This window comes from Canis lupus, chromosome 8 (genome assembly GCF_011100685.1).
Source record: "Canis lupus familiaris isolate Mischka breed German Shepherd chromosome 8, alternate assembly UU_Cfam_GSD_1.0, whole genome shotgun sequence".
NCBI lineage: Eukaryota > Metazoa > Chordata > Mammalia > Carnivora > Canidae > Canis > Canis lupus.
Genome location: NC_049229.1, coordinates 2,508,246 through 2,533,844, shown reverse-complemented (window position 1 = coordinate 2,533,844; position 25,599 = coordinate 2,508,246). Strand labels below are relative to the sequence as shown.

The following is a 25,599-nucleotide window of genomic DNA, read 5'->3' as shown; positions in this document are numbered from 1 at the left end:
TGGGGAAATAGGAAGGCCTCTGCTGGATCACATAGTATGAGTGTTTCGCTGTGTAAGAAACTGCCAAATCCCTTTTTCAAATGTCCATGTATACACTTTGCTTTGTAGTAATTTCCCAACAAACTTTACTACACGCCTTGCTGCATACCAAAGCCCCAGAGAGTCCAAAGCAGGCACAGGCACAGCGGGTGGTCCTGCCAACAACTCACTTCACACATAGCCTGCTGTGACCCAGAACCTGCTGAGCCTGCACATGTTCCTGCCTGTGTCCTGCTGCCCTATGTATAGCTTCTGCTCAGGCACCTATTCCTCCCACTTCTGGGACTCACTCATTAAAGAGAAGTACGATGATAAAATCATTAGGAATTGCAACACATTCTTATGATTTCACAGCATTCAATGAAGGGCAGGGGTCCTTGGGAGAGTTGCGGGCTCTGTGACTGTCAGGTCACATATTCGAGAAGCTACCTCTACTCCCAGCTACTGCGAGTCTGTCCATCTACCTCCATCTAATTTTTCAGGGTCCCAGTCCTTCCTACCAATGTCCTGCATGAACATAAAAACCGGCACAGGCTGGAATTCAATTTCTGCTGTAATTGAACCACATGATAGGTTCAACTTTGAGTTTGGTCTCAGAAGTCTTTGTCTCTGGCTACAACAGAGAAGAGATTCCTCTGCACAGTCTTGGAAGCTTTCTGCTCCCTTTCCCAACCTGGGAATGATGTTACAAAATCATGAGTAATAGACTCATTCAAAACGTGAGGAAGAGCAATGCATTTTCATGGAACAGAATGAAAATCTCCACAAGCTCTTCTCCACAAGGTGCTCTTTAAAAATGCCTTAAAAGGATATACCGTGGTCAGTGATATATGTCCACACATTATATAAATTGATCAGTAGAAGTCATTTAGACTTGTGCTTCTATAGGGCATTCGATAACAGGTACTCAGAGGATAAGCTCTCCTGTCACCTCAGATTATTAACTTAGGAATACTATGAGCTCAACCAAGTCACTTACACTCTAAAATCTTCCCTTTGTTCGTGTATAAAATGAACTACTTTTTTACCAGGGATTATATTACTGAAACAGAAAATATATGTAGTGGGATAAGTAGAATGCCTGGACTTCAATAAAAATACGTAATTCTATTTCTATTCCCAAGAGTGAAAAAGCTAACAGAGACTTGAAAGAACATTGTACACATTCTCTTCACATTTCCTTGAACACGGACCATCTACAGGCTAAGTAAGTATCTCGGTATTTCTATCTGTTGACGGTATCTATTTTTTCAAGCCTGTTCTATTTCTATTATTTTACAGTTACTTTATAGGTAGTGCCCAGAGATCTATTTATCACGGCATTGGATATGCGCATCTGTGTCATTTGCTTCAAGCTCCTTCATAGAGGTTTTTACCTACAAAGAATTTTCTGGGATGAAAAAGGGCAAGGAAAGTAAGTGAAACAACAGCACTGATGCACCTAATATTAGGAGGAAAAAAGTATTGTAAGAGAAAGCTGAAATTGTAAAATGCACAGGCTGCTGTGGGGGCAAATGCCCTCCCCAGGGAAGTGCTGGTGCTGCAGGCCCAGCTGCGGTTTGGGGGCAGGCTGCAGATCACCAGGGAGCACTGTGCCTCCACCGCACACAGGTAGGTGGCTGAGTCTTCCAGCTGAGAGGCCGCGACATGGAGGGTGCTGAACCGTTCCTTAGCATTCAGTGTGCAGTTTAGCCTCCCGCTCTGCTTCATCCCTGAAGCTATGTAAAACAGCCTGGTGAGGCTGCCGCCCTCGGGATTCTGTCGAAACCATTGCACATTGTTCACTGCGCTAGAGTAATTGCACTTGAGGATAGAGCTGGCTCCCTCCTGCAGGCTCAGGGCTGAAGGGCTCTGCTCCACCTTCATCCCTGTCACTACTGCTAGAAAGAGAAAAACAAACACATATGATATCACTGGAGAGCACTGATGCAGCTTTCAATCTCTAAATATCCCAGGAAACACCACTGAGCATATAGGACCCTCTAGCTCAGTGTCAGCTCCCCCCACCACTGTTGCCCTGGACCACTCCCCAGGCCCCATTCTGGATCGCCTCACTCACAGCAAACATGGACCCACAGGAGCCCCAGCAGAGCGTCCCAGATTCTCTTCATGATTCTTTGTCTAGTCAATGAGGTGCCTTAACCCCTACTCTACAGAGTGTAGAGTCCGGGTCTAGAGAAACTCTGTTCTTACACTCAATCTGTTCCACTAGAATCACAGGGCAGCAATCACACCTCAGTCTCATCAGTCACAAAACTCGAGACTCCTCCCACAGTGCCCCAGTGACACTGCACAGTAATGTCTTCAAAATTGCACTTGCCAACACTGCCGAGGGAGAGGGGCAATATTTCCAATATAGAAAGATATAAGAGTTCTTTTTCTCTTCATAAACACTTTACGTAAGAAATGTATGGGTTAGTGTGTGAGGAAAGGTGGATGATATTTCTAGAAGTGTCAGCTACTCTGGGTTATGCAGAACCTTGATATATCATAGGGAAGAGTGACTCCATTCCCAAAATTGCATCATTGGACAGACAATGTGAGTATTCACTTATATAAAAATAGTTGATCGTGGTGAACCATCTGATAGTTTGCATTGGGTATTGCAGAAATATCTACAATTTCCTGATATCAAGATCGTTCTAGAAACCAATAGAGACATTTCCCATCTGCATAGATAATGATTCCAAACAGAATTTGGTCAGTGAAAAATAAGATGTCTGCATAACGTCCTCTCTAATTTAATTTCCAGCTCTCTTAGTCTCCTGTGCAACTGGTGGACACCTGCTCACTTACACAGCTGAGTCTGGCCAAGTCACACATGGCCGGTCAAAGTCAACATTGTCCTCTACCTTTCCTTCTATTTCTGTTCCTTACTTTTTCCTCTCTTCTTCTTCTCTACATTCTTGTTCTCTCCACTCTCAGCATGGATGTACGAAGAGGGAGGATATCTGCGGTATTGAAAAAATTTCAATGGCAGTAATTTTCGGGGATTTTATTCATAACAATTGGCAGCTTGTAAACCATGTTTTCTATTGAGCTTCCATGGTGACATCACAATGCCCAGAAAAATCCTACCCTGTTCTGAGAATAATTACTTGGATATAGGGTCATGGCCTCGACATGTCTGAAGTTGAAATGGCAGAGCTGAAAACATGAGATGAACTGACACAGATTCCCTCCCCCACCCCACCCTCATTCCACCACCATTGCTATCCATAATGGACTGGCTCACTTGACTTCTGTTCTCTCCTTAACTAACATTCAACCCTGGATCATCAGAAAGACTTGGTGTCTTGTACGGCCCGCAGTGCCCCCTAGAGGACTCAAACAGTCTGCAAAGACACCTCAGATCAGGCAATCAGCAGACACAGATCCCCTGCCCCATTCATTCCAAGCTTCCTGATGAAGGAAATGCAGATGGTCAGAGAAGAAGATAACTGCTTAGATTGAATGGGGATTAAAAGTAAACCAAATCTTACTTTTAAAATAGAATTGTATAGAAACTGATATCGGAAATTAATTTAGTAAATCTCATCTTGTGCTATTTGATTGCCTTACCTTCGTTCAAAAGAAATCCGTAAATATAACGGTGCATTTAGTTGCAACACTGTAATTTCCTAAAGGTAAAAAAGGTAAAAAAATTCCTAAAGGTAAAAAAAAGCAAAAAATGATACAGGTCAAGTTAGTCGTGCAAAATAAGCTAAATTAAGCTTTATTTGTAGGACTAAGCTGATTTCCACGTGCTCTTTGCCCAGGGAATTTTCAAGGCTGGTCTGTTTCTTTTTTCTTTTAACACAGTCAAGCATGCCCAGGAGGCCTCATTTGTGGCTGACACAAACGTGCAACTATAGTGCCACGTTGAAACACAAGGGTAACAGTTTCTTACACAACCAAACAGACTCCTACCATGTGATCTAGCAGTGACAATCCTTGGGGTTTACCCAAAGAGCTGGAAACGTCTGTCTACACAACAACTTGCACACAGCTGTTTATAGTAGCTTTAGTCACAATTGCCAAAATAGAGAAGCAAGGAAGATGTCTTTCAGTAGAAGAAAGGGTAAGGAAACTATTGTACAGCCAGACAAGGGTATTGTACTCAGTGCTGAAGAGAAATGAGCCATCAAGCCACGGAAAGACATGGAGGAGACTTACCTGCGTATTTCTAAGTGAGAGAAGCCAGTCTGAAAAGGCTACATTCTGTTTGCTACCTAGTATGTGACATTCTTGAAAAAGACAACACTGTGGAGACAGTAAAAAGATCATGGATTGCCGGGGCTAGACAGAGGAAGGGAAGAACTTCCTTAAGGGAAGGAAAGTCTAATGGTGAGCAAAAGTCAAAAAGCTTCATAATACACAACATTTGGGGGAAATTTTTTATTGTGTGCCTTTCAATTGCTCAAAAACCAACTTCCAATCTTCTGCTGGGTTGAGAAAGTGATCGTTGTTTCCTATGAAAGGCTGTGGAGTGCATGGCTGTTCTGTGACTTAGAAATGTTCTCACTCAATCCACATATTTCACTTCCCTCCACCCCCATACCTTCAACACAGGCAAACACACACCCACACGCACACACATACATACCCACCAATGTGGGCAACACCATCTTCCTTAATTACCTAAAAAACCATGGTGCTTCTCCCTGTCTCATTCTGGGGGCACAGCACACACTGAGGTACTTCCACGCTAAGCTCAACTTTCTCCCAATCTAGTCCTTCATGCAAGTTTGCCTTTCACCATACACACCTCATTCTCTAAAATTGCTTGGCGTCACTGTGTGATGATAGCTTCTGTCATACTTCTCTTTGGGTTTGCAAATTTCTGCCCTTTGAAGTATCTTTACTATCTTTTTAATAGAGTTTTAGAGAAATCAAGAGATAAATGTGTATTAGCAATCTCCCAGGGGTATTTTTAGAGATTTTCTTTTTAAGTAATCTCAACACCCAACATGGCGCCTGAACTTACAACCCTGAGATCCAGAATTGCAGCTCTACTGAGCAGGTCAGCCAAACACCCCTAGTCTACAATTTTATCCAACTGTCTGAGAAATATTCTTATTATATAATATTTTGAATTATTTAAAATGCATTTTGACGTGCATTTGAATTTATAGAGCTTTGAAAAAAATTGTATTTTAAACCAATTAAAAATTAATTTAAGTGTACAATATATAATAATGAGGAAATATATTAATATTCTGATCATAGCTCATTAATAAAAGGAGAAAATAATTAAAGAAGGTTTCATGGCACCGGAATGGATCAGGCAAGCAACCGACTGACTCTTGGCTTTCACTCAGACCGTGATCTCAGGGTCCTTAGATCCAGTCCCTTTTTGGGCTTTGTGCTCAAGGGAGAGTGTGATTGAGATTCTCTCTCTCTCTCTCTCTCTCTCTCTCTCTCTCTCTGCCATTCCCTGCTCTAGCTTTCTCTCACTCTTTCTCTCTAAAATAAATAACTAAATGGGCAGTCCAGGTGGCTCAGCAGTTTAGCGCAGCCTTCAGACCAGGGTGTGATTCTGGAGACTCAGGATTGAGTCCCATGTTGGGCTCCCTGCATGGAGCCTGCTTCTCTGTCTATGTCTCTGCCTCTCTCTCTCTCTCTCTCTCTCTTTCTCGCTCTCTCTGTGTGTCTCTCATGAATAAATAAATAAAATCTTAAAAAATAAAATAAATAAATACATCTTCTTAAAATATTTTTAAAAAGAAGATTGCAAAATCATTGGCAAAATCTGTATAGTTCCCTCTCTGTGTCATCTATTGATTTATATTGTCAGGAAATAGCAGTGCAAGAGCATTTTCTCTCACCATATTTCCTGGGCACCGAGAACAGTCTCCCTTCAGTTCCTAGCCAGAGAGCCAACTGATCTATTTTAGTGGCCAGGACATGAACCCTTTCATGATTCTGTTTCTGCCCCCATGCCTTCATTTTGAACACCAGCCTGTGTCTACCATCTGATATCCCAGAGAAGAAAGCAGGGCAGAAGTCCCTGGCCTCTTTCTTCCTGTTCCTATTCCTTTCTTCCCTTCCCTTCTTTCTTTACTAAAACTGAGTTTGGGAGCTCTAGCTCTCCCATCACCTCTCTCGTCATACTCCATCAGGAAGACAATGGGCAGAAGCCACGATCTTGGGCACACCTTGTCTTTCTAAAAGTGTCAAAAGGCACAGTACTACCCACCAGGATTGTCTGATCACCTTGTGCGGCTGGACTCTCACAGCAAGAATCAGGCAGGTGCCACCTCATTGTTACATGGATTTATGTTGAAATTGCTTACTCCCTGGCTGAGGAACTCTTGGCATCAAACTATTTTAAATGTCACTAATGAACACTTGATGTTGTGGAATGTCACTTCTGGTTCCTAAGCTCCAGCCATTTGTCTGACTTTGTAACAACCAGACATTGAAAGACAAACAGCCACAGGCTGTGCTGGAACCAGAGTGGATCAGTCAGAGAGGCTCGGCATCCAGGCCCTGCTCTGCTCAGAGTTTGCACCCAGCTCCCCCTGCAGTCCCTATCACTGTGTCACTCAAGGCACAGTAGTACACAGCTGAGTCTGACTGTTGCACCGAGCCTTTCTTCAAGTGGAAGGATCTGGATGTTTTGTCCAAGGTGGCTTCAAAACCTTTGTTGCTTCCCTTTTCCTTGTCTGTCACTGCTTTCAGGAGGAGCTGTGGACCTTCTCCCAGATACTGGACATACCAGAAAAGAGTGGGGGGCCATGTTGTCGAGTAGGTACAGTTTATAGTCAGGAAGGCCTCTTCTGAGAGGATCACTTGGCCTTCCGTCTGGTTCACTGAGTCTCCATGGGTTTGTCCTGGGGGAAAAAGAAAACAGACCTGTGTCACCTTGGGCATGAAGCTCTTAAATAAAATTATAGTTAAAGGTTTTGACGACACAGTGGAAAACCAGAATCCAAATTGTAAGAGGAATTTCACTTACCAAGCAGTAAGAGCAGTACAATCATGACCCCTGGAGCACACTTCATCTCTGGAGCGTCACCTAGATAATGTTTCTCCTTCTTAACATGAAGAAATGTTCAAGTCACGGGGAAATGATCAGTGAAAACCCACATTTCCCCAGGAAATCAGAATGTGGTGGGAAGCTGCACCCCCTGGTGGACAGCGGCTGACATGAGTGCATGCTGGCCAGAATCCGCCCAAACTCAACAGCCTGTTTCATCCCTGACTTCATGAGGCACATGTCAGGCTTCAGGTGGCACTTGGAACTCTGAACAGCAGCAGTACTAACCTCTCAGGTCTACTTTGTTCTTCAGACATTGCATGATATGGAAGTTCTTTAACATGGCATCCCAGGGCATTTCTGTAGCTGAGAGGATTAGCAATCTTCTAAATAATTTTACTAGAGTACTTTATAGTCTCGTGTGTCCATGTGGGCCGGCGAGAAATCCCCTGACTGCCAGAACAGGGTGGAGGTCAAATACAGAAAAAGTGATAAGGAGACAAGTCATTGCTGAGTGATTCTGTATTTTTTTGGCACTGTAGCTTAAAATTAAGAATAGTGACTGTCCTTATTGAAGCACTCACTAAGTATTTGTTAAACAGAAATGAACAAATGGCTTTTCCTGAAAACCATATACTTCGTTGGAAAATTTTAACAGCTGTATGGAATCCTATCTTTTTGATAAAGGTTCTCAAAACAAATGTCACACTGCTTTATAGTCAACTGTTTCAATAGGCAAATATTTCTGATTCGTATAATCTTTAACAAATGGAAAATATGAACTCTAGACAGGAGAATCATTATAAATAAAGTTGTCAAGTCCTTAATGATCTGAAATCCTTCTTTTCATTAAAGATTTATTTTATTTATTTAGAGAGAGAGACAGTGCAAGAGCTAGAGCAGGGCAGAGGGGTAGAGGGAAAGGGAGAGGGAAAGATCTATTGTCTGAGCACTCCTTCTGGCTGAGCACAGAGCATGACACGGAGCTCAGTGTCACAGCCCTGAGATCCTAACTCGAGCCAAATGCAAGAGTTTGATACTTAGCTGTTGGAGCCACCGAGGAGCTCTGATCTGAGATTCTTAGCTTATAATCTCACTGTTTTGTTAACTCCAACCTCAGGAAACCTATATATGTGAATCAAGCCACAAATACGAATGCTACACTCAACAGATTTTAGCCTCAAGTATGCTTTCTATTACCACCCACCACATTTTGTTGCCAAACTTTAATCAAAAACTTTTCCTTATTGGGACACATCGGTGGCAAGGCGGTTGAGCATCTGCTTTCGGCTTATGACGTGACCCCAGAGGCCTAGGATCAAGTCCCGCATCCAGCTCCCTGTGAGGAACCTGCTTCTCCGTCTGCATGTGTCTCTGCCTTTGTCTCTGTGTCTTTCATGAATAAATAAATAAAACATTTTTTCACACTCTTCCTCTCATTGTAAGAAATCTGGATTTTCAGGATACAGTTCTCCAGATGGGCACATCTTCTCTAAAGCCCTATAATCCTTACCTCTAGACACATAGATGGAAGAGGCTCAAGCTGTTTCCTCGTGGCCATTCTCCACAGATTCAGGTCAAGGACTTTCATGAGTCCAGAGCCAACATGGAAACAGTTTCCAGATGCACAGTGGAGTAAGAAACTCAGGCCTGGTTATTTCTTGGCTTCATGTGTCCCTTCCTCTCCTCTACCTTCCAATCACAGTATTAGAACCTGCCTAAAAACTATGTTAAAAAGGAATTCACGACAAGCAGCTACAAACTCATATACAGACATGCAGAAAGAATGCCAAACAGGTTGGGATGATGCTGGGTTGAAAATAAACAGTATAGCACATAGGTGTGGAGCATCATTACCTATAACTTTCTGTAAAACAAACTAATTTCTAAACCTTGCAAACCTACAGGAGAAATAGTTTGCATTTTAGATCACACGAAAATGTTGCACAACAGTGAGGGAAGATATACATAGTAAATTTGGATATCTCATGGCTTTATTTATGGGGAACTTTCATAAAAACTCTCTCTCTCTCTCTCTGGCCCCTCCCTGCTCTAGCTTTCCTCACTCTTTCTCTCTAAAATAAAAACTAAATGGGCAGTCCAGGTGGCCTCAGCAGTTTAGCGCAGCCTTCAGACCAGGTGTGATTTGGAGGACTCAGGATTGAGTCCCATGTTGGGCTCATGCATGGAGCCTGCTCATGTCTATGTCTCTGCCTCTTCTCTCTCTCTCTTCTCTCTTTCTCGCTCTCTTGTGGTCTCTCATGAATAAAATAAATAAAATCTTAAAAAATAAAATAAATAAATACATCTTCTTAAAATATTTTTAAAAAGAAGATTGCAAAATCATTGGCAAAATCTGTATAGTTCCCTCTCTGTGTCATCTATTGATTTATATTGTCAGGAAATAGCAGTGCAAGAGCATTTTCTCTCACCATATTTCCTGGGCACCGAGAACAGTCTCCCTTCAGTTCCTAGCCAGAGAGCCAACTGATCTATTTTAGTGGCCAGGACATGAACCCTTTCATGATTCTGTTTCTGCCCCCATGCCTTCATTTTGAACACCAGCCTGTGTCTACCATCTGATATCCCAGAGAAGAAAGCAGGGCAGAAGTCCCTGGCCTCTTTCTTCCTGTTCCTATTCCTTTCTTCCCTTCCCTTCTTTCTTTACTAAAACTGAGTTTGGGAGCTCTAGCTCTCCCATCACCTCTCTCGTCATACTCCATCAGGAAGACAATGGGCAGAAGCCACGATCTTGGGCACACCTTGTCTTTCTAAAAGTGTCAAAAGGCACAGTACTACCCACCAGGATTGTCTGATCACCTTGTGCGGCTGGACTCTCACAGCAAGAATCAGGCAGGTGCCACCTCATTGTTACATGGATTTATGTTGAAATTGCTTACTCCCTGGCTGAGGAACTCTTGGCATCAAACTATTTTAAATGTCACTAATGAACACTTGATGTTGTGGAATGTCACTTCTGGTTCCTAAGCTCCAGCCATTTGTCTGACTTTGTAACAACCAGACATTGAAAGACAAACAGCCACAGGCTGTGCTGGAACCAGAGTGGATCAGTCAGAGAGGCTCGGCATCCAGGCCCTGCTCTGCTCAGAGTTTGCACCCAGCTCCCCCTGCAGTCCCTATCACTGTGTCACTCAAGGCACAGTAGTACACAGCTGAGTCTGACTGTTGCACCGAGCCTTTCTTCAAGTGGAAGGATCTGGATGTTTTGTCCAAGGTGGCTTCAAAACCTTTGTTGCTTCCCTTTTCCTTGTCTGTCACTGCTTTCAGGAGGAGCTGTGGACCTTCTCCCAGATACTGGACATACCAGAAAAGAGTGGGGGGCCATGTTGTCGAGTAGGTACAGTTTATAGTCAGGAAGGCCTCTTCTGAGAGGATCACTTGGCCTTCCGTCTGGTTCACTGAGTCTCCATGGGTTTGTCCTGGGGGAAAAAGAAAACAGACCTGTGTCACCTTGGGCATGAAGCTCTTAAATAAAATTATAGTTAAAGGTTTTGACGACACAGTGGAAAACCAGAATCCAAATTGTAAGAGGAATTTCACTTACCAAGCAGTAAGAGCAGTACAATCATGACCCCTGGAGCACACTTCATCTCTGGAGCGTCACCTAGATAATGTTTCTCCTTCTTAACATGAAGAAATGTTCAAGTCACGGGGAAATGATCAGTGAAAACCCACATTTCCCCAGGAAATCAGAATGTGGTGGGAAGCTGCACCCCCTGGTGGACAGCGGCTGACATGAGTGCATGCTGGCCAGAATCCGCCCAAACTCAACAGCCTGTTTCATCCCTGACTTCATGAGGCACATGTCAGGCTTCAGGTGGCACTTGGAACTCTGAACAGCAGCAGTACTAACCTCTCAGGTCTACTTTGTTCTTCAGACATTGCATGATATGGAAGTTCTTTAACATGGCATCCCAGGGCATTTCTGTAGCTGAGAGGATTAGCAATCTTCTAAATAATTTTACTAGAGTACTTTATAGTCTCGTGTGTCCATGTGGGCCGGCGAGAAATCCCCTGACTGCCAGAACAGGGTGGAGGTCAAATACAGAAAAAGTGATAAGGAGACAAGTCATTGCTGAGTGATTCTGTATTTTTTTGGCACTGTAGCTTAAAATTAAGAATAGTGACTGTCCTTATTGAAGCACTCACTAAGTATTTGTTAAACAGAAATGAACAAATGGCTTTTCCTGAAAACCATATACTTCGTTGGAAAATTTTAACAGCTGTATGGAATCCTATCTTTTTGATAAAGGTTCTCAAAACAAATGTCACACTGCTTTATAGTCAACTGTTTCAATAGGCAAATATTTCTGATTCGTATAATCTTTAACAAATGGAAAATATGAACTCTAGACAGGAGAATCATTATAAATAAAGTTGTCAAGTCCTTAATGATCTGAAATCCTTCTTTTCATTAAAGATTTATTTTATTTATTTAGAGAGAGAGACAGTGCAAGAGCTAGAGCAGGGCAGAGGGGTAGAGGGAAAGGGAGAGGGAAAGATCTATTGTCTGAGCACTCCTTCTGGCTGAGCACAGAGCATGACACGGAGCTCAGTGTCACAGCCCTGAGATCCTAACTCGAGCCAAATGCAAGAGTTTGATACTTAGCTGTTGGAGCCACCGAGGAGCTCTGATCTGAGATTCTTAGCTTATAATCTCACTGTTTTGTTAACTCCAACCTCAGGAAACCTATATATGTGAATCAAGCCACAAATACGAATGCTACACTCAACAGATTTTAGCCTCAAGTATGCTTTCTATTACCACCCACCACATTTTGTTGCCAAACTTTAATCAAAAACTTTTCCTTATTGGGACACATCGGTGGCAAGGCGGTTGAGCATCTGCTTTCGGCTTATGACGTGACCCCAGAGGCCTAGGATCAAGTCCCGCATCCAGCTCCCTGTGAGGAACCTGCTTCTCCGTCTGCATGTGTCTCTGCCTTTGTCTCTGTGTCTTTCATGAATAAATAAATAAAACATTTTTTTCACACTCTTCCTCTCATTGTAAGAAATCTGGATTTTCAGGATACAGTTCTCCAGATGGGCACATCTTCTCTAAAGCCCTATAAATCCTTACCTCTAGACACATAGATGGAAGAGGCTCAAGCTGTTTCCTCGTGGCCATTCTCCACAGATTCAGGTCAAGGACTTTCATGAGTCCAGAGCCAACATGGAAACAGTTTCCAGATGCACAGTGGAGTAAGAAACTCAGGCCTGGTTATTTCTTGGCTTCATGTGTCCCTTCCTCTCCTCTACCTTCCAATCACAGTATTAGAACCTGCCTAAAAACTATGTTAAAAAGGAATTCACGACAAGCAGCTACAAACTCATATACAGACATGCAGAAAGAATGCCAAACAGGTTGGGATGATGCTGGGTTGAAAATAAACAGTATAGCACATAGGTGTGGAGCATCATTACCTATAACTTTCTGTAAAACAAACTAATTTCTAAACCTTGCAAACCTACAGGAGAAATAGTTTGCATTTTAGATCACACGAAAATGTTGCACAACAGTGAGGGAAGATATACATAGTAAATTTGGATATCTCATGGCTTTATTTATGGGGAACTTTCATAAAAATAAACTGTGCCGATTTGAAGTGAGCGATTCTGTAAAATTTGACATATGTATGTATTTGTGAAGTCCTCACCACATTTGAGGTAATGAGCGTATGCATCACCTCAAATGCTTTCTCATGTCTCTTTGTAATCCTTCTTTCAACCTGCACCATCCTCATTTCCAGGGAATGTTTCAGGCATTAGTTAGTCTGCATATTTTATAATTTTGTATAAATATTCTACAAATTGTACTCTTTTGTCTGGCTTCTTCTCAACATAATTATTTTGAGATTTTTTTCATTGGTCATCTTATCAAGAGTTTGTTTCTTTCTGTTGCTGTGTCATATCCTATCTTGTGCCTATAAAACAATTTGTCTATTTAGCTGTTGCTGACCATATGGATTAGTCCCAGTGGGCTGTGACAGATAAAGGTGCCATGAATTATTGAGTATAAGACTTTTTTTCTGAGTATGACGCTTTTTATAGACAAATGCTTTCATTTCTCTTGAGTCCATATTTGGGAGTAGAATGGCTGGATCGTATGGTAGGTGTACATTCGGCTTTCTTAAACCAATTTGTTGTAGTAGCTGTTTTGAAGATTTCCTTGCATTTTCTGCTCAATTATGCTGCCTATTAATAAAGATCAGTTCACTTCTTTCTTTCCAAACTGTATGGCCTTTTTTTCTACCACGTGACTTATTGAGTTGGCTGGAACCTCTACTTCCATATTAAATACACGAGGTAAGAGCTAAAATTCTTCCCTTAATTCTGAAAGTAACGAAAAAGCAACTAAGCTTTCACCATCAAGTATGCCATTTGACGCAGCCTTCTGTTGAGCCCTTCTGCAAGGTGCAGATCCCCTTCAATTCTATCTAATTCACTGGCACTTTCTCTCAGGAAAGGATCTGGACTTCGTCAAATGCTTTTTCTGTACCTATTAAGATTGCCCTCCTAAATTGTTCATCTGATACTCATCAAACTCTTTCAATACATTATTGTTAAATTGACAGAATTAAATTGAAAAAAATTAAAGAAGACATCACGCTACAATTTACAAATAATGAAACAAAGCTCAAAAGGGCCAGGAAAATTCACGGCAGAACTAAGAGTTTTGAACACAGAGCTGGATCATAGCAAAACCCTGTTCCCTGTTTTTGCCACTACAGATAGTTGACAAAGAAACGTTGAGACAGACTCTAGAGGGTAGCAAAATGACTTCTTCCCAAGCCTTTGGAATATCTCAAGACAGTCTTTTACCGGTTCTTTATTAATGCAAATGGAACTAATGAGGAAGAATTAAGAAATTACAGGTTGACTCTTTTACTGTTATAATGGATCCATAAACTGCTATTCAGGAGTTGACCCATGGGTAGTGGCCTCACAGTTCCATTCAGAACAATTATTCGGCATCTGGTGTAAGCAATATGGTGTAGCAAGAGGCACAAACTCTTCTAGGGTTTTGTGTTGCGCCGATCTACTGGAGCTCCATCCATGACTAGTAATCATGCTCATTCTCTCTTCCTTGAAACTTGCTTCTGTTAACACAGTCTAGAGCATTGTTGTTCCAATCAACAAGTATAAATATTCCTCAAAAATCTGAAATAAAATTGCCTTATCATCCAGGAATTCAATCTCACGAGTCAACTCAGAAATGGAAAGAATTTGTCTATATATCTGAATTATTGAGATGATTCTAAATTCCTATTTCCACCAAATGGTGGAAGCAACCCAAATGTCCATCCACAGATAGACATAGATAAACAAAATGTACTCTGTAAAGCACTGGAATATTATTCGACCTTAAAAAAAAAAGAAATTCTGTTGCAGCATTGAACACTGAGGGCATTATGTCAAATGAAATGTCACAAAATGACCAATGCTGAATAATTCCAATTCTTTGAAGTATCTGAAGCAGTGAATCTCATGGAACAAGAAAGCAGATTGATACTTTCCAAGGAATGGAGGGATGCAATAATGGAGAGTTATTATTTAATGGGTAAAAATATACAATTTTTCAAGGTGAAATGAATTCTAGGAATGGAATGTGGTGCTGGCTGAACAATGTAAATGTATTTGATACCACCGTACATGTCAAAGAAATGTAAATGGTTAAAACGTAAGTTAAAATGGTAAAATTTTGTATTTAGAACCCATCAAGAGATTCTTCTTAAGATTTCTGCTCTACACATCTGCCTTTCTAGCAAACATAAGAGGGTGTTAGAATGCAAGACGTTGGTCTTATCAATCATCCATTACCATTCAAACTTGAAGGCACAAGGGATGTGCAGTGAGAGGTGGGAAGAGGAAAGTGGGGAGAATGTGGCAAAAAAGGATCAAACAAGGAGGGCTCGAGAGTGTACACACTGAGCCACATGAGGCAAAAAATATTCTTGAAGGAGTGTTGAGGGGCAGGAAACACAAAGAGGACAATTCACACTCTGCTCCTTCACCATGTACCCCTAAGAGCTCCTAATTCTGATCTTTTGTGGATAACACTGGCGAGAAGCAGTTAAACTCCTTTTTTTTTAAAGAATTTTTTTAAAGATTTTATTTATTTAAATGATAAATTTAAATTCATTTTATTTATTTAAATGATAGTCACAGAGAGAGAGAGAGGCAGAGACACAGGCAGAGCGAGAAGCAGGCTCCATGCAGGGAGCCCAACGTGGGATTCGATCCCGGGTCTCCAGGATCGCGCCCTGGGCCAAAGGCAGGCGCAAAACCGCTGCACCACCCAGGGATACCCGCAGTTAAACCTCCTATATGCAACCTGAGCACATCTAGGCTAGAGAGATGTGTTAATAAGATGGAATGGACACTAGTACAAATTACGTCACAGAGCAGGTCTCTTGAAACTAAATGAGAGTACGATTTAGTACTCGCAATAAATAAATCTAAACAAACTAAATCTCTAAATGGTACGAAACAGCATGATATAAAACAAAAAAAGGAAACCACACAGATAATTCATGGCCTTTCTTATTCTAACGATGCCTGTATCAAAGATATCCTCAATGAATTGTAGTGAACAAATTTATCTGAAAATCCAACAATTCACACACATTATTACTGATTTTTGAGTCAAGATTTCTAAATTTCCTTAGCCAAATCTTCTAGCTGAATCTAATTGCAAAATGGCAACATGTTTACTGTGGTTATTCTAGTCTTCGATAACAATTTCAACACAAATTTACAGGGATCTTTTGGATGCAGGATAACTCTTAACTGGAGAGGTGTTTTCTGAGAGTGAGAATTTCCCTCTAGCCCTGCGCCTGTGCTGCCACAACCTTAGCCTCATCCTGTCTGGGATGGCAAATCCCTGCCCTGGGCCCTACAGCAGGAGCAGGCATCAACAAGAGCTGTGGGGCTTGGGTACACCTCCCTCCAAGGTGCCACTCACTGTGGGCTCCCTCAGTGCACAGGAATACATTGCGGAGTCCGCGAGCTCTGAAGTGTAGATGACGAGTTGGATGGATTTTCTTGTCTTCTGAAAATGCAGTGAGTAGCGACATTTGTGGCATTTTGCTGGCTGTGAGATTCTTAATGGATAAGGAACATCACCACCTCACTACTGAGCTGCTTGTACCACAGTAGACTTTAACTGAGTTCACTGGTGTTATATGTGCATTCCAGGATGACAGCCCCCTTCTCCGGCACTGACTTTGCTGCTTGGGCTTCAGTTCCCGTCTGGGCAATACTAGATCCTGAAGGAAAAAGCATGGGATCAGGGGTTTCAGAATAGGTGATGTGGCACAAAACACTTCTACTTTACACATGTCCTTCTCAAGGTACCCACAAGATACTGCCCATCTCTCTTGATTTGAAGTCATACAGGTGGCACATTCGCACAGGGACCATCCTGACCAAGCCACATGGAAGCTATGACCACCTTGAGAAGCCTGGAGGCACCAAGTTTGAGTTCTCCCACTAGATGAAAAATGTCATCTTCTTCTGCAATTTCAGGGCTCAACAGTGTGAGGTGAGACTGCCAAGGTGAGGGGGGATTGTCTGGTACATCCTGCTTTGGTCCCAGAACAGGAAACAGGACTTTCCTGGTATAGCAAGTTGTGTGGGTCCTGTCACACTTCTCTTTGTACCAGCTGAGAGTCTCACTACCCAAAACTCTTTTGCATTAAGCAACTTTAATAAAAACATTAAATCTGAAAATAAACTTGAGTAAGATTTATATTGAAACGAAGACTTAGGATAGATGGTTTAACTGTGATATGTTCATTCACTGCATTTGAGATAAAAGTCGGTGGGTGGCACTTATGAACATATGATGGACAGGCCTCACTTTGGGAGCTCATACACTAAAATTAGAATGATACAGAGGATATTAGCATGGCCCATGTGTAAGAAGGACATGAAAATTCCTGAAGCAGTACATAATCATTTAATACTACCTGTAATGAATTCTAGAAACCACATAACATGTAAGATCATGAAAACAAGATATAAGAATCTTGTATGCTCACACTATGTGATTTCACCCAAGGCAGAAATAGGTCACTTATGGCAAGAAGGCAAAGTGTTTAGACTATTCATTGCAGCTCTGTCAAGCTACCTCTGGTGAATGCTAGTGTTCCTCCTCACTGTCAGGGTCTGGTCACATGCCTCTCTGGGGCCGGACAGCAGAAAAATCTAATCACTCTTGGCTAAAGAGCTCAGGCTGCAGGGCTCAGACAATAGATCCTGTCTCTGAGTCCTCCTCCTCCTCACTGTTTAGTTTCCACAGCTCAGCGATTTAGAATGGCCAGAAGAGACACCAGAGCTTGGTCATTAGGTTACCAAACTCTTATATTTATTTCATTCCATTACATCAGCTGAATCACAGTAACCTTCCATGCTTTGTATGCTCAGGTCTGAGCGCTGAAGGTGACCACTCAGTCTGCTTAGATTCCTTCCCTTAACCTCAAGACACACACACACACGCACACGCACACTTACACACACACACATTCCAACCAATGTGGGCCATGAAATCTTCCTTAATTCACAAAAATATGTGGTGCTTCTTTTCCTTGACCCTTTCTGGAGGGCACAGCAACACTGAGTGCTTCCACCCTAGGCCTGGTTTTCTTCTTTAGTATCTTTGTTCACTCCTAAGCATATACAGCTCATTTTCTAATATTGGTTACTTTACTGTCTGCTGATAACTTCTTTCATGTTTCCCTTTGTGTTTGTGAATTTCTGCCCTTTGGGATGTCTTTACTAAACTTCTTAAAGAGTATTAGAGGATTGTGAGAGGCTCAGTCATTTAAGATTTTGCATTCAGCTCAGGTCATGATCTCAGGGTCCTGGAATTGAGCCTCAGTTTAAGGCTCCTTGCTCAGTGAGGAGCCTGTGTTTCCCTTTCCATCTACCTACTTTTAGACACTTGTTCCTATGCACTCTGTCTCTCAAATAAGCAAATAAAATATTTTCCAAAAATGTGAATTTTGGAAATCAAGAGATAAACAAGTATTATTATCTACCATGGAGGTTTTTTAGACTTTTTCTTTTTAAGTAATCTACACCCAACATGGGCTGAAGCATAAAACCTGAGATCCAGAGTTGCAGCTTTATCTACAGAGCCAGGCAGGCATTTCTAGTTTACTATGTTTATCCAAGTGTCTGGGAAATTTAAAATTTTCAAACTACATTTTCACATCCTTTTACATTTATACAAATTTGGAAAAAAAAATTTATATTTTAAAGCAACTAAATAAAGGCCCAGGGCCTCTCTCTTCCTTCCTTAGGTACATGTGCTCCTCCTCCTTTCTTCCCTTCCCTTCTTTCTCCACGAAAAACCTGGTTGGAGGCTGAAGCTCTCCCATCACCTCTCCCATCAAACTCCTTCAGGAAGACACTGGGCAGACGCCACTTTCTCAGGCACACTGTGTCTCTGTAAAAGTGTCATAAAGCACAGTAATACCCACCAGGCCTGACACACTTGTGCGGCTGGACTCTCACAGCAAGTATCAGGCAGGTGCCACCTCATTGTTACATGGATTTATCTTGAAATTGCTTAAACTCTGGCTGAGAAACTCTTGGCATAAAATTATTTTAAATGTCACTAATGAACAGTTGATGTTGTGCAATGTCACTTCTGGTTCCTTGCACCAGCCATTTGTCTGACTTTGTATCAAAAAGACACCGAGAGACAACCACAGACTGTGCTAGAACCAGAGTGGATCAGTCAGAGAGGCTCAGCATCCAGGCCCTGCTCTGCTCAGAGTTTGCACCCAGGTCCCCCTGCAGTCCCTATCACTGTGTCTCTCAGGGCACAGTAATACACAGCTGAGTCTGACAGTTGCACTGAACCTTTCTTCAAGTGGAAGGATCTGGATGTTTTGTCCAAGGTGGCTTCAAAACCTTTGTTGCTTCCCTTTTCCTTGTCTGTCATGGCTTTCAGGAGGAGCTTTGGACCTTCTCCCAGATACTGAACATACCAGAATAGAGTGGGGGTCCTAGATGTTGAGAAAGTACAATTCATAGTCAGGAAGCCCACTTCTGAGAGGGTCACTTGGCCTTCCGTCTGGTTCACTGAGTCTCCATGGGTTTGTCCTGGGGGAAAAAGAAAAGAGATCTGTGTCACCTTGGGCATGAAGCTCTTAGAGAAAATAATAGTTATATTCAGTTTTGCTGACATAGTGGAAAAAAATAAATTTAAATTTAAGAGACATTTTACCTACCAACCATGAAGAATAGGGCCATCACGAAGCCTGGAGAATACATCTCTGGAGTGTCACCTAAATAATGTTCATCGCTCTTCAACGTGAAGATACGTGGTGTGAGGGAAATGATCAGGGGAAGCCCTCATTTCACCCAGGGTAGTGTTTGTGGTAGGAAGCTGCACCCCCTGGTGGACAGGGACTGAATGAACTATGTTGGTCAGGGTCCTCCCAAACTCCCCAACCTTGTTTGATCCCTGACTTCTGAGGCCCATGTCAGGCTTCAGGTGGCACTTGGAACTCTGAAAAACAACAGTCTAACCTCTCAAGTCCATTTTGTTCTTCAGACACTCCCTGGTATGGAAGTTCCATAACACATCATCCCGGGGGTTTGGTAGCTGACAGGGTAACCATGTACTAAAGCATTTTACAACAGTACTTTATAATATTCTCATATACCCATGTTGGCCAGCCTATAATCCACTGTCTGTCAGAAAAGTGGTCAGGGTTGATTACAGAAAAAGTAATAAGAAGAAAAGAAATTGCTGATTGATTCTGTGTATTTTGGCACCATACTCCTAAACTGAGAACAGTGACTGTCGGTTTTTAAGCACTCACTAATTGTTGGTTAAGTTACACAACGTAATGAACAAATGGTCTTTACTTGAAATACAGTATTTAAGTGGTTCTAAAATAATACCAATAATAATATCTTTTTAATAAGTTTTTCTGAAGAAAATAACTGCATTCTATATCCAAATGTTTTAATGTTCAACTATTCCTAAGTTTCAGTATCATTTAAAAGTGAAAAGTAGGAATTCTAGACAAAAGATACATCATCCATGAATGATTTTTTTAATCCGTTGCCAAATATTAATCAAATAATTTTCCCCACAAGGGAAGAAATCAGGATTACTAGGAAAAAGTTGGAGTCTTACAGAACTTTCATAAAGTTCTGTAAACATTTATTCCTGGATACATTCAGAAGCTTAGCGCAGCTGTTTCCTGGAGGTGACTCCCCACACATTCAGGTCAAGAACTTTATGAGTTCAGAGCCAACATAGTGTAACGGTTTCCCAGATGCAGAGAGGAGTAAGAAATTTAGGCTTGGATCCTGTTTTAGGTCAGGTATCTCTTCGCTTCCCCTCCACCTTCCAAATATTGTCAGAAACCTGCCTCAAATCTATGCTAAATGGAATTTTGGACAAGCACCTACAAACTTCTATTCAGATATGCAAGGACAATGTGAAATAGGTTGGAATCATGATGGTTGAAAATAAACAAGATAGTACATAGATGCAGGAAGACATCATGTATAACTTTAAAAAATGTAGTTTCAGGGCAATCAAAACCCGTGGGAGAAATATTTTGCATTTGTGTCACATGAGAAGACTTGTACAAGAGTGAGGGAAGATGCTGCATACTAAACGTGGATATTTAATGGCTTTATTAATAGATAATTTACATAACAATAAACTGCACCAAATTGAACGATACTATAAGATGTGGTGCGTGTATCCACTTGTGAAGCCATCACCGCATCCAGATAATGAACATATGTTTCACCGCAAATTTTTCTTCTTAATCTCTTTGTCATCCTTCTCTCAACCATCAATACACCCATTTCCAGGGAACCTTTTTGTTATGAATTAGTTTGCATGTTTTATAATTTTGTATAAACGGAATCACATGCACTCTTTGGTTTGGCTTCTTCTCAGCACACTTATTTTGAGATTCTTCCATAGTCATAATTATCAAGACTTTGTTCCTTTTGTTGCAGTGTAGTATCCCATCCTATGTCTATAAAACAAGAAGTTTATTCATCTATTGATGACCATGTCAACTAGTCCCAGGCTGATGGTTAATAAAATAAAGCTGCTATGAACATTTCTGTATGTCAGAATTTATTTTACTTAAATTTAATTTGCCAACATATACTGTAACATCCAATGCTCATCCCATCATGTGCCCTCCTCAATGCCCATCACCGAGCTACCCCATCCCCTCACCCACCTGCCCTCCTACTACTCTGTGTTCGTTTCCCTAAGTTAGGTTTGTCACCCCCTCTAATTTTCCCCACTCAGTTTCCCTCCTTTCCCTTTTAATCCCTTTCACTAATTCTTATATTCCTCATATGAGTGACACCATATGATGATTGTCCTTCTCCGATTGACTTACTTCACTCAGCATAATAACCTCCAGTTCATGGAATGTCTTTCCATCTCTTTATCTCTTCCTTGATTTCTTCCATAAGTGTTCTGTACTTTTTAGAGCATAGATTCTTTACCTCTTTGATTGTGTTTATTTCTAGTTATCTCACAGTTTGGGGTACAATTGTAAATGGAATGGATTCCCTAATTTTTCTTTCTTCAGTCTCATTATTAGTGTATAAAAATGCAACCAATTTCTGTGCATTAATTTTAATTCTGCAACATTGCTAAATTGCCGTATGAGTTCTAGCAATCTTGGTGTGGAGTCTTTTGGATTTTCCAGATACTGTATCATGTCATCGCAAAGAAGGAGATTTTGACCTCTTCTTTGCCAATTTGAATGCCTTTCATTACTTTTCATGTGCTATGTGGTGAGAGTGGGTATCCCTGTCATGTTCCTGACCTTAGGGAAAGGGCTCTCAGTTTTTTCCCCTTGAGAATGATATTCACTGTGGGCTTTTCATAGGTGGCTTTAACGATATTGAGATATGTCCCTTCTATCCCTACACTTTGAAGAGTTTTGTCAGGAACGGATGCTGTATTTTGCCAAATGCTTTCTCTGCATCTATTGAGAGGATCATATGGTTCTTGTCTTTTATTGATATGATTATCACACTGACTGTTTTAGGACTGGTGAACCACTCTTGCACCTCAGGGATAAATCTCATTTGGTCCTGGTGAATAATCCTCTTGATGTACTGTTCCATCCAGTTGGCTAGTATCTTGGTGAAAATTTTTGCATCAATGCTTACCAGGGATATGGGTCGGTAATTATTCTTTTTGATGGGGTCTTAGTCTAGTTCTGGGGTCAAGGTATTGCTGGTCTCATAGGACAACTTGGGAAGCATTCTTTCCATCTGTCCTTTGGAATAGCTTTAGTAGAATAAGTATTATTTCTTCTTTAAATGTTTGAAGAATTCCCCTGGAAAGCCATCTGGCCCTGGACTTTTGTGTCCTGGGAGGTTTTTGATGACTGGTTCAATTTCCTCGCTGCTTTTTGGCCTGTATTCTATTTCTTCTTGTTTTACTTTTGGTAATTTGAGATGTCTAGCAATATACTCATTTCTTCCAGATTGCCTAATTGGCGGACATATAGAGCTTATAATACATTTTTAAGATTGTATGTATTTCCTTGGTATTGGTTGTGCTCTCTCTTTTTTCATTCATGATTTTATTAAGTTGAGTCTCTTCCCTTTTCTTTTTAATAAATCTGGCTAGGGATTGATCTATCTTATTAATTCTTTCAATGAATCAGCCCCTGGTTTCTTTGATATGTTCTACAGTTCTTCTGGTTTCTATTTCATTGAGCTCTGCTCAAATCTTTATTATCTCTCTTCTTCTGCTTGATTGAGGCTTTATTTGCTGATCTTTCTCCAGTTCCTTTAGGTGTAGGGTTAGCTGTATATTAGAGATTTCTCAGTTTTTTGAGGGAGTCTTGTATTGAGGTATTTCCCTCTTAGGACCGCTTTGGCTGTATCTCAAAGATTTTGAACACTTGTATTTTCATTTTCGTTAATTTCCATGAAACTTTTAATTCTTCTCTAATTTCCTGGTTGACCCTTTCATCTTTTAGTAGGGTGCACTTTAACCTCTAAGTGTTTGACTTCCTAACAAGTTTCTTCTTGTGATCGAGTTCTAGTTTCAAAGCATTAAGGTCAAAATATGCAGGGGACAATCCCAATCTTTTGATATAGGTTGAGACCTGATTTGTGACCCAGTATGTGGTCTATTCTGGAGAAAGTTCCATGTGCACTTGAGAAGAATATGTATTATATTGCATTAGGGCAGAATGTTCTATTTGTATATGTGAAATTCAATTGGTTCTGTGAGTCACTCAAAGCCCTTGTTTCTTTGCTGATCTTCTGCTTAGAAGATCTGTCCTTTGCTGAGAGTGCCTTGTTGAAGTCTCTGACTATTAATTATTATTATTTAAGTATCTCTTTATTTTGAGTATTAATTGGTTGATATTCTTGGCTGCTCCCACATTAGGGGCATAAATATTCATAATTTTTAGTCTTCTTATTAAAGGACAGACCCTATAATTATGATATACTATCCCTCCTCATATCTTATTACAAACTTTGGGATAAACTTTAATTTCTCTGATGTGTGGATTGCTACCCCAGCTTTTTTTTTTTGAGGTCCATTTGAATGGTAAATGGTTCTCCAACCCCCTCAATATGAAGGTGTCCTTAAGTCTAAAATGATCTTGTAGACAGCATATACATAAGCTTTTTATCCAGTCTGATACTCTGTATCTTTTGACAGGATCATTTAGCCCATTCATGTTCAGAGTAACTACTGAAAGATATGAAAGTCAATTTAGTGTCATAGTGTTACCTATTCAGTCACTACTTGTGCACATTGTCTCTTTTTTAAAGATTTTTAAAATTCATTTATTCATCAGAGGCACACACAGAGAGAGAGGCACAGACACAGGCAGAGGGAGAAGCAGGCTCCATGGGGGGAGCTTGATGCGGGACTCGATTCTGGGACTCCAGGATCAAGCCCTTAGCTGAAGGCAGGTGCTAAACCACTGAGCCACCCAAGGATCCCTGTTCAGATTGTTTCTATGGGTTCCCTCTTTGCTTACAGGGTCACCCTTAATATTTCTTGCAGAGCTGCTTTGGTGATCACATATTCTTTCAGTTTCTCTTCATCCTGAAAGCTCTTTATCTCTCCTTCTATTCTGAATGACAGCCTTGCTGGAGAAAGTATTCTTGGCTGCATGTTCTTCTCATTCAGGACCCTGAATACATCATACCAGCGCTTTGTGGCTTGCCTTGGCTCTGTTGATAAGTCTGTTATTAATATGATATTCCTTGGGAGCAAACTCAGGAAGGAGAGGGTTGAGAGGAGAGAGGGGAGGAGAAAGGACGAGGGAAAGCGAGAGTGAGAGAGAGCAAGAGAGATAGAGAGAAAGAGTCTCAGACAAGGTAACAGTCCATTCCCATCCATTCCTGTTCTGCTAAAATAGGGGCACCATATTTGAAATAAAGCCCATTTTGAACAGCAGCCTCAGGAAAGGTAAGGATAGTTACTGATGTGGGAGCAGGGCTGGCAGAGGACAAAGCACAACTAAAGCCCTGCAAACACCACCACCCAGGGTGGGATATGTGGGATATTCTTCAGGAAGCTTCCAGTTGTCTTAATGTTAATGCCTTCCTAGAGGGAAAAGCAATCTTCATCTGGACAATGGCAAGGCCTCCAGTATCTTGTAGGTCCTCCTTAGCATTTGAAAATCCTTTTGGGGGATCCCTGGGTGCCGCAGCGGTTTAGAGCCTGCCTTTGGCCCAGGGCGCGATCCTGGAGACCCGGGTTCGAATCCCACATTGGGCTTCCGGTGCATGGAGCCTGCTTCTCCCTCTGCCTGTGTCTCTGCCTCTCTCTCTCTGTGTGTGTGACTATCATAAATAAATAAATAAATAAATAAATAAATAAATATTAAAAAAAAAGAAAATCCTTTTGGAATCTCCCTATTCCTTACCTCCTCCAACTCTGCAAGTATATAATCAGCCCCCCCTCACTTGCCCTGGACAGTTGCTCTTCCTGCCCACAGGTCCTGCCGCCTAGCCTTAGTAAAACTACCATTTTGCGCCAAAGAAGTCTCTAGAATTCCTTCTTGGTCGCCAGCTGCGGACCTCACCTATATTCCAAAACTTCATCATTACCACGATGGATTTTCATGAACTTCATCAGGAAGTATATGCAGTAATGGAAGAAAAGTCAGGAAATTTCCTGCAACACCATGATAGGGTCCAGAACACTGAGGCAGCAGCAGATTTCAAGACATTTCAAGTAGCTGAGACTCTTCTGAACTCCAAACCCAAGTCTAATTCCTCCTCTTAAAGAGGAACACAAAGGATACAAAGTTGCACTTAAGGTTTAAAGATAAAAATAATTTGAGAGAAACTAAAGAAAATGTGAGAATAAATTTTACCATTTTAGAGTGCTGTGGATTGTTATGCAGGACACATGACTCAGAATCTATTTTTAAAATTGTTAAATTTACACTATGCTATTTTAAAATTCTAGAAGGCAAAAAAACTTCACGAAATCTAAAGGATAATAACAAACATTTTTAAAAGCCACATATACATGACAGTCATAATACAATTTTCTGAACATAGACAATGGGCCTTAAAAA

At 41.2% G+C, this 25,599-nt stretch overlaps 2 protein-coding genes, 1 non-coding gene and 2 gene segments (V, D, J or C); 1 reads left to right on the top strand and 4 right to left on the bottom strand.

The window, feature by feature from the left end:
* The window catches only part of LOC607937 (T cell receptor alpha variable 9-2), a 544,059-nt gene extending 541,803 nt beyond the window's left edge, over positions 1–2,256 (bottom strand). The window contains exons 1-3 of one of the 2 annotated variants that reach the window (XM_038544142.1): positions 2,099–2,256; positions 1,631–1,916; positions 239–241 (exon numbers count right to left, since the gene is read on the bottom strand). In XM_038544142.1, coding sequence (XP_038400070.1) covers positions 239–241; positions 1,631–1,916; positions 2,099–2,150 — 341 coding nt within the window. In that variant the 5' untranslated portion in view covers positions 2,151–2,256. Of the gene's footprint in view, positions 1–238; positions 242–1,630; positions 1,920–2,098 lie in introns of both variants that reach the window. The other variant, XM_038544141.1, reaches the window with a different exon arrangement.
* Positions 2,257–5,899: 3,643 nt separating this feature from the next.
* Positions 5,900–7,061, bottom strand: LOC119875839. The segment is given in 2 exon segments: positions 5,900–6,854; positions 6,980–7,061. Coding segments are annotated over 2 exon segments (381 nt in total).
* Positions 7,062–9,485: 2,424 nt separating this feature from the next.
* On the bottom strand, positions 9,486–10,647 carry LOC119876483. The segment is given in 2 exon segments: positions 9,486–10,440; positions 10,566–10,647. Coding segments are annotated over 2 exon segments (381 nt in total).
* Positions 10,648–16,183: 5,536 nt separating this feature from the next.
* LOC119875844 (T cell receptor alpha variable 9-2-like) lies at positions 16,184–25,043 on the bottom strand. Its single transcript, XM_038544072.1, has 5 exons — positions 24,980–25,043; positions 19,264–19,386; positions 18,840–19,135; positions 16,451–16,571; positions 16,184–16,290 (listed from the first exon to the last, which is right to left on the bottom strand). The coding sequence occupies exons 1-5, from the start codon at positions 25,041–25,043 to the stop codon at positions 16,184–16,186; spliced, it is 711 nt and encodes a 236-aa protein (XP_038400000.1).
* Positions 16,876–16,982, top strand: LOC119875845. Its single transcript, XR_005363856.1, has one exon. It is a non-coding gene; the product is annotated as a U6 spliceosomal RNA (small nuclear RNA).
* Positions 25,044–25,599: the final 556 nt, after the last annotated feature.